We start from the raw sequence: 9104 nt of genomic DNA on the forward strand, positions 1-9104 counted from the left end.
ATCATGTGGATATTACCACCATGACATCTATGAGATATTGGATTTTGGTTGACATACCTGATGAATAGATGTCAGTATTTAACGTAAATATGATGTTGATTTAAGTCACACAGGTGTCAAAGCCAGTTCCTGGAGGGCCGCAGCCCTGCACAGTTAAGTTCCAACGCTGCTTCAACACACTTACCTGTAGGTTTCAAACAAGCGTGAAGTACTCAAATAGTTTGATCAGGTGTTTTTAATCAGGGTTGGAACTAAACTGTGCAGAGCTTCGGCCCTCCAGGAACTGGGTTTGACACCTGTGGTTTAAGATGTTGGCTCGACGTTGGATTTTGGCCACTTTCTAACACAACCTAAAATTAACCAAATATTAACGTCATTATTGGACATCAAAATAACATTGTCCTTAGACGCTGGTTAGACACTGAATTTTGGTCACCTGACATCACAGCCTAAATCTAACGCCTTCTGATGTTGTGTGCCTGCTGGGCAATAACTAAATGCACTACAGAATGTTACGTGTACACACATCCACAAATTACTTGTAAATAAATCAGCTTTATACTCACTACTCGAGTACTTTTGAAAGGTTTACTTTACTCATACTTGAGTACTATTTACAACAGATATTTTTACTCTTTTTGCACTACATTATCAGTCAAGTAATGATACTTTAACTTAAGTATGATTTTTCAGTACTTTTTCTGCCACTGATTATTCAATACAGTAGGAAAACAACATTTTTCTTCGTTTTTTCTTCAGAATTTTATTAAATATTAAATGTAAATCACGCTACATTGAGTTGCTCGCCCGCCATTGCGCATCATGCGCAATGCAAATTAAAATAGAACATTGCACTTTTACATACTGCATTGTTGTTTTGCATTTACATTTTCAAAATGAATTGACTGCATACCTACTGATATGCTTCCATACATAGTTCTCATGAGGAAACATAATAAACTTCTAGAAAAGGCAAATTAGTTTGAATTTATAAAATTTCATTCAAAACGTCTGATTTTTAACAAGGAGGTGTGTCCACAAACCCCACCCAAAAACCAAACAGTTATTGAGGGAGATGAGGAGACCATGTAGAAATAAGATCATACAACATTCATCAGACAATTAGCCACAAATCAATTTAGTTACAAATAGCTGTGAGATTGTGTTGAACTGTCTGTGGACTGTGAGCATTTAAGAGCAGAAACGCTGTAGGCTTGAGTGCATTTCTCATTTCTTCAACCTCTTCAACAAATGAACAGCTCCACCTAATAGCCCCCCTGCAGCACCACCTACAGATGCCACACCAGCTGTTGCTGCTGAGGACAAACCAGCAGCACCTGAAAATAAAAACAAAAAGCCTGATGGCACCATTATCTGAATGCATAGCAGGTCAACCCAGCACAGTGAAGTTATAAAATAATAAATGTTAAAATACATAAACAATTCATGTGCATTAACCAAGTAGCCTATATAAAAAAAGGAATTAATAAATTGACAGTAATTACCTGCTGACTGGAGGAGAGCGACTACACTTCCAGCAGCCACACCACCACCATTAGCGATGGCCGCTGTGGACATCATACCAGCTGCCATAGAACCCGCTGTGATGCCAGCAACAGAAAACCCGACCATGCCGAGCGCCAGCGGGGTCAAAGCAACGGCACCAGCTGTTTAATATGGAAAAAAAAAAGATAAATAATAATTATAGATCGACACATACACTATAATATCAGAAAAGTTCATGTTACTTCAAACATTTGAGTTAGTATAATTGAATTTGATTTTGTACTATGATTGCTTACTAAAAATAAAGCACTTCAATAAAGTTAAGTTACTTTATTTCTATAAAACCGCTTCAAGGATACACAGGCAAATGATCAAAAGTCGTAACACTGACTGTTCTAAATACAGTATGCAGTTCTAAACTAATTTAGTAAGGTTTATGAATGCCTGTGGAAAACTGATTTACTGTAGGGGAGTTCCACTGAATAATATAGATCTGATTCTTCAAAAAACTAAGATAAGGAAGTAAGGCTAAACGGGCTATTTATAGTAAGTTATAATAATCTGATTGGTTTAATGATTACAGATGAGACCAGCCGCGATCACTCAGATCACGTGTTTCTCTCGAAATTTGTTTGTCAAACTTCACTTAGCAATGGCAATATAATCTAGTTCATGTAGGTTATTGCTAATAAATAACTTTTTTTAAAAATATTTGAGTGAAATAAACATTTTATTTCACGGTTTGGTTTTACAGTTAGACAGTTTGATTTAAATGACTGAATTAACAGACATTTTCTCTGTGGTAACCCTGGTCTAACTGAGCTAGATGATCTGGTTACTTACCAGCTCCAGCTGCAATCCCAATAATGGTAGATACTGCAAATAAACATAACATATTGAGAAACAAATTACAAAGACATAAAATACATCTTTGATATTATTTTGTCAGGGAAAGGTGCAAGTATTTGCATTTTATTTTTTAAATATTTACATTTTTGGTGTACAGTTATTGAATAAACATGGAACAAAATTATATGCATCTTACACGAGTCCATGCTATTATATTCAACAGTTAAGGAGGGAAATAAGTACCTCAAACCACACATTAACACACAGATTGAATTATTGTAATAAACAAGTCACTGTGAGATCATCCATTTGATAAACAATAAAAAAAAGATAACAAAACCTTCTGAATTGCATAATGTAGCAAACGAGTGTTACACTTTCTATACTAACCTAAATTTCTGCTTCACAGTTTAAGTTGTTACAACATTACCTAAGAGTATGTATGTAATGTTGGCAGCTAGCTCTCTGCAACTCACATGGTCAACCACTGAAGTTATGCAGGGCTGCGCCAGGTCAGTACCTGGATGAAAGACCACATGGGAAAGCTAGGTTGCTGCTGAAAGTGGTGTTAGTGAGGTCTGCAGGTAGTGCTCAACCTGCAGTCTGTGTGGGTCCTAATGCCCCAGTAAAGCGAATGGGACACTATACTGCTCAGTGAGCAGTCTTTCGGATGAGGTCCTGACTCTGTGGTCGTTAAAAATCCCAGGATGTCTTTCGAAAAAGAGAAGGGGTTTAACCCTGGAATCCTAGCCAAATTTGCTCGCTGGTCTGTGTCATTCATGGCCTCTTAACCCTCCCCTTATTATATTGGCATAATTCAATCATAAATCTCATATCCACCAATCAGCTGGTGTGTTTTGTGCGGGCTGGGCAAATATGGCTGCCCTCGTGTCATCCAAGTGGATGCTGCACACTTGTGGTGGATGAGGAGAATCCCCCGATGTGTAAAGTGCTTTGAGTGTCCATAAAAGTGCTATATAAAAATGAATGAATATGAATAATTAATTATTATACGTTGAAAATGTCCTTTTGATTGTATCATTAAAATATAGCACTTCTGTGGCTAATAAAACAAGGTTAACAAATAGTTACAATTATTTATGGAAACAGACAGAAACATACAGTAAACTACTTGTGTAACAAACACCTCACAGCATGAGAACTTGCACTGCCTGATCTGGGAAAAAAAGGAATGAAGGGTGCGATCCTAGGTGTGACTGACACACTATGCGAGTCACCTGATTGTCATCAGGGTAACGTAAGGTCTTAAAGTAAAGCATGAACACATTTTTTTTGATTACAGGATTTTAAATTACAGGCGGTTAATTCTGCTGCAATCCCTGAAGAAAAAATGAATGTGGAAAAAGTGTGGGGGAAGAATTTATGATATTCATGAAATTATGTAGAAAAAATGTTTTCAACACCTATATCAAAGCGTTGGAAGGTCTTAAAATGTTCTCAAAAATTAGGTCCTAAAAAAAAATAAACAATCCGAATAAAGTCCAAAATGTATAAAGTAATTATGTTACATGCACAGCAAAATATCAAAGAATGTCATCATGTCATGTCATTTTCCAACATAAATATATTCATCACATCATGATGCATTTATGCTAACTGAATATGGAGGTTTTGTCTTAGAAAACTGAACAAAGAGACTTTTAAAACAAGAATGGAACACATGCTAATAGAAATATTAGCAAATATTGTCAATAGAAAACATGTTGTTAGGCTATTCTGCATTATGTTGACCTTTATTGGGAATCATTTATTCATGGTTTTATCATAAATGTAGCTTAAAGGGATGTTTCACCCAAAATGAAAATTCTGTCATCATTTACTCACTCTTTATTTGTTTACAAAAGACACAAAACACCACAAGAGAAAAAGTACACTGAAAATTGTTGGAAACCAGTAACCACTGAATTCCATATTAGTTTTAGGTTTTCAGCATTCTTCAAAATATCTTATATTGTGTCAAACAGAATAAACTCAAACAATGAGTAAATGACCGAATGTTCAATAAATATCTCTTTAAATTTAAAGATATAATTCGCATTAAAAAGGTTTGTTTTATGTCAGCTGAATTTGACAAAACAATAAGGACGAAAATGAAGGTACAGGAAAAAAATGTTCAGGAGCAGAACTACTCAAAATAAGGGATGAGTTTTGTAAAATGAAATAAACAAAACAAACGAAGATCTTTGTGTTTTATATGACAATTTAAAGCAGTATTAAAATGCATTTTAGAGACAATATTAAAGTGCTCCGTTCAAATTGTTCCTTAAACTTTGTTTTCATGAAACTTCCAGCAACCTCGTAAAAAAATATCAGGCACTTACCTTTCGGCATACTTTCGAGGAGTTGAACTCACAAAACGAAACTTACATGCAGGCCGTTTCCTGAGAATCGAGGATGACTCATGTTGATGTCAAATGATTATTCCCTGTAAGTGCACATTTACTCCACTAGCTGGCGCTTTGCGGATCAGGAACCCGAATTTCATTTGAAATGCATTTAATCTTAGGATGTTCATTCTTCAATGTATACGCTTTTAAAATTAATTAAATCCAGAATTTTGTATGAATAAAAGTAGGAAGCAAAGAAAAGCTTAAAGCAACTTTTGATGATTTACTGATTATATAGCCGACTGTGCTGAGAAAGAAACTGCTTAAAAGTAATATCCATCATGTGATGTGATAATAGATTTTTTTGTATACCCAAGTAGAGAAGTAGGTTACATGTAAATTCATTATTTAGACAATATTAACATTCTAATTGTTATTTTTGAATCAAAAATTGAAGTAAGATTTGCAGAATAAAATTAAAATACATATTTAAGTAAATTGCAGAAAAATAAGAAAATAAAGTTCTGCTGGGTAATGGGAAAATGACAATAAATTAGTCGCATCCTTAGACATTTTAAAGAAATTTGTAAGGATAGATCAACACTTCACAATATTTCACTTTCTAATCTGTTTTCTATTAAGTTTTTTAATTCAAATAATCTCATCTATTTTTAATATATAAATAAATATAGAAATAAAAGTAAATAAATAAATTACTGGTCCTCTAATTGTCCATTTGATAAATATTAATAAAATGTATAAAGTATATACAATTTATAAAATATAAATATAACATTGATAAAGATATCCATCCATCTATCTATCTATCTATCTATCTATCTATCTATCTATCTATCTATCTATCTATCTATCTATCTATCTATCTATCTATCTATCTATCAAAAAATAATAGAAAAGGTATAGTTAGTGTGCGTAGTATACAGTAGTCAACATTTCAAGTGGATCAAAAAAGGTTTCGAAATTGTCCAAAGGCAAGAATGGATGTGGTGTAATAGTTTTAGGATGACTTTGATAAAATGTTTTAATTCACTTCAAATGTTGGCTACTGTACTTCGGATTCACACTTTATCTTACAATGTACATTTATTTGTTAACAGTTATGGTTAATTCATTCACCCTCCACTTGTTTTTAAACTTTAAGAGTTTATTATTGTTTCTATTGAACACAAAAGACTTCTGCTCCTAAATGAGTACATGTATTCATTTTCCTCTCCACCAATTAACAGCTCCACCTAAAAGCCCTCCTGCAGCGCCACCTACAGATGCCACACCAGCTGTTGCTGCGGAGGATAAACCAGCAGCACCTGAAAGCAAGAGCACAAAAAGCTTAATTCCCGAATGCATTACTGTACAAGACAGCACAGTAAAGTTTGTTCATGTTTCTTATAATACAAAATCATTCTTTGTGTATATTAATCTGGTACTATCACTGCCTTACTCTGGTTATAAGCTAATTGCTGTGAATAGTATAGTAGTAAATACCTGCTGACTGGAGGAGAGCGACTACACTTCCAGCAGCCACACCACCTCCATTAGCTACAGCTGCTGTGGACATCATACCAGCTGCCGTAGAACCTGCTGTGATGCCAGCAGCGGTGAACCCGGCCATACTGAGGGCCAGCGGGGTCAATGCAACGGCACCAACTTTTACAACAATTACAAACAGACAGAGCAAAACATTTCTGTGAATTTCAGTTTTTGAAGTGAGCTAGATCAGTGGTTCTCAAACTGTGGTACGTGTACCACTAGTGGTACACAGGCTTCCTTCTAGTGGTACGCGGAGGAATGAAATATGTCATGCACATGCTACACACATTTCAAAATTTATTAAAAATTATGTATATAATATGTCATATATGACATATAGCCTATATTTATGATGTAATCTGCCACATTTTTTAACTGTGCAGAGTTGTAGCTGCTTTACTGGGCCTAATGCGCTACTGTATTTTAATACTACTCATTTTGGTGGTACTTCGAGAGACAATTTTTTTTCTGAGGTGGTACTTGATGAAAAATGTTTGAGAACCACTGAGCTAGATGATATCCTGGATGTATTTACTTACCAGCTCCAGCTGTAGCTCCAATAATGGTTTTGGTGGATAAAGCTGCAAATACAAATGATAGAACATACAAAGAGTCAAAAAAATCATTTGTTGCTTTAACAGTTATTAAGGGTCTTAAAAGTTTACAAAAATTTGTGCTCTCAAATAAATTATAAAAAAAAGTACTGAATTTGAACAAAAATGTACAACAGAATCTATAATGAAAATAAATAGTCAGTCATTTGGCTGAGCCTATTCAAAATTATATTTATTTATGTTTTAAATCAAACTCGCAAAAAAAAAAAAAAATGTTAGGGTCATGTTTGTTTTTCGATGTAAATGTTATAACCCGTACAGGTCACTGTAAATTAAGAAATCCAGTTCTATTTATAAGAATAAATAGACAGGCCTGTATCCAGGGGGGGTTCGGGTGGTTCAAGAGACCCACCCCCCTACTGACAAAGTCCAGAATTTGGCCTGAAATTAGTTAATTTGTCCCATTTTTGAAAGTTATGGCATCGTAAATTGTGAAAATAACAGATAAAAGAAGGTTTTAAGACAAATTTATCTATTAATTATTATTGCAATGGACAAATTCTGACTGAGTAAATGAGCTGGCTAGTTTGTTACTTGCCTATAGGCTACAGTTTTTAATTTAAAACAAGTTAACAGATTCCTATTTTTTATGATGGATAATAGCATTTTAAAAAGTGTTTTCATATTTCTTTGTTAAAAAAGTCAATTAAAATGAAAATTATTACATTTACAGTTGAAGTCAGAATTATTAGAGCCCCCGTTTATTTTTGTTGCCCAATTTCGGTTTAACCGGGAGAAAAATTTTTTCAGCACATTTCTAATCATAAGTTTTAATAACTCATTTCTAATAACTGATTTATTTTATCTTTGCCATAATGACAGTAAATAATATTTTACTAGATATTTTTCAAGACACTTCTATACAGCTTAAAGTGGGATTTAAAAGCTTAACTAGGCCATTTAGGCTACCTAGGCAGGATAGAGTAATTAGGCAAGTTATTGTATAACTTTTTCTGTAGACTATCGAAAATAAAATTAGTTTAAAAGGGCTAATAATTGACCTTAAAATGTTTTTTATTCTAGTCGAAATAACAAATAAGACTTTCAAACAAGAATTTGGGAAATATTTTAAAAAGGAAAAAAATCCAAAGGGGGGCTAATAATTCTGACTTCAACTGTATAAAACTGCAATAACGTAATGCCCATTTGTAAATAAACATAATTTCTTGTAAACATAAAATAGTATGGTAAGCACTTCGACAAAAATGTAGGAAATCATTTTGTTGCATCAAAAAGTGTAATAATGATAACCATCCAACAAGCTAAATTTAGTGCTTAAAAATGTCACAGAAATGCAGTATTTGAACCTCATAATGTAATAGAAAATAAGGCGCATGACTGCAAAAAGGTCCACAAATTTTTATAGGTTGGCTATACAGACATGTAAATTAAAAAGATAGTTAACCCATTACTAAAAATCTGGTCATCCTTTACCTTCATTTCCAAATATTTTGCTTTTTACAGCATAACACTCACTCTTGAGTACTTTTAAAAGCGGTACTTTTTACCCATACGTTTAGTATTTACAACAGATACTTTCTCACACTACATTTTTGGGCAAATAATGGTACTTTTACTTGAGTATGATTTTTCAGTAGCCTACTCTTTCCACCACTGCACAAATATATATATATATATATATATATATATATATATATATATATATATATATATATATATATATATATATATTTTTTTTTTTTTTTTTTTAATAAGCTAAACACTAATGTATTGCCATTGTGTTTGTTTTTCCAACTATGTCAATGGATGATTACAGAACAGGTTTAACTTTCTTCAAAATATCTTCAGACTTGGGAAGAAGGGTGCATTTCTCTTTTTGAGAGAGAACAATCCCTTTTAGTTTCGTGACTGTCACAAACTGCCGTGAAACTGATAATTATGTTGTTCAACAAAACCTTTATTTTCTAAGTAAGTCTAAAATGGTTCGTCATAAAACATGCAGAAACCCTGCTTAAAGAAAACCGGTCACTTACTTGGCAGCGTCGGCATCGTCTTGCTGTCGAAGAAACGTGCGAAATGAAATGTAAACCGTTCTTGACACTCTAACGTTAGCTGATATTGGCAAATACTCCTTTACAGCCGACAGACTACTCGGCTGCCATACTGTTTTAGCGTACTATAAACTATGGAAGAACAGACTAGTGAGGGCACACCGCCCTCTGCCGACAGACATTGCACGTCACGAGTTGTTTGCTGGCTCATAGGGTCAACAGGAAGT

At 33.9% G+C, this 9104-nt stretch overlaps 2 protein-coding genes across 2 annotated transcripts; both read right to left on the reverse strand.

Moving 5' to 3' along the window:
* Positions 1-745: 745 nt before the first annotated feature.
* On the reverse strand, positions 746-4772 carry ifi27.7 (interferon alpha inducible protein 27.7). The gene is made up of 4 exons (NM_001172636.1): positions 4698-4772; positions 2350-2382; positions 1506-1667; positions 746-1337 (listed from the first exon to the last, which is right to left on the reverse strand). The coding sequence occupies exons 1-4, from the start codon at positions 4705-4707 to the stop codon at positions 1228-1230; spliced, it is 315 nt and encodes a 104-aa protein (NP_001166107.1). The 5' UTR covers positions 4708-4772; the 3' UTR covers positions 746-1227.
* A 1075-nt stretch (positions 4773-5847) lies between these two features.
* On the reverse strand, positions 5848-9021 carry ifi27.8 (interferon alpha inducible protein 27.8). The gene is made up of 4 exons (NM_001256713.1): positions 8860-9021; positions 6791-6832; positions 6207-6368; positions 5848-6028 (listed from the first exon to the last, which is right to left on the reverse strand). The coding sequence occupies exons 1-4, from the start codon at positions 8873-8875 to the stop codon at positions 5925-5927; spliced, it is 324 nt and encodes a 107-aa protein (NP_001243642.1). The 5' UTR covers positions 8876-9021; the 3' UTR covers positions 5848-5924.
* Between the last annotated feature and the right edge of the window lie 83 nt (positions 9022-9104).

The sequence above is a fragment of the Danio rerio genome, chromosome 13 (genome assembly GCF_052040795.2).
Source record: "Danio rerio strain M-AB ecotype USA chromosome 13, GRCz13ab, whole genome shotgun sequence".
In the NCBI taxonomy this organism is placed as follows: domain Eukaryota; kingdom Metazoa; phylum Chordata; class Actinopteri; order Cypriniformes; family Danionidae; genus Danio; species Danio rerio.

Coding starts and splice junctions, on each gene's coding strand:
- ifi27.7 (NM_001172636.1), bottom strand. Junction 1,668..2,349: donor TGGGATTGCAGCTGGAGCTG/GTAAGTAACCAG, acceptor CATATTAAACAG/CTGGTGCCGTTGCTTTGACC. Junction 1,338..1,505: donor CGCTCTCCTCCAGTCAGCAG/GTAATTACTGTC, acceptor TTTTATTTTCAG/GTGCTGCTGGTTTGTCCTCA.
- ifi27.8 (NM_001256713.1), bottom strand. Junction 6,369..6,790: donor TGGAGCTACAGCTGGAGCTG/GTAAGTAAATAC, acceptor TTGTTGTAAAAG/TTGGTGCCGTTGCATTGACC. Junction 6,029..6,206: donor CGCTCTCCTCCAGTCAGCAG/GTATTTACTACT, acceptor TCTTGCTTTCAG/GTGCTGCTGGTTTATCCTCC.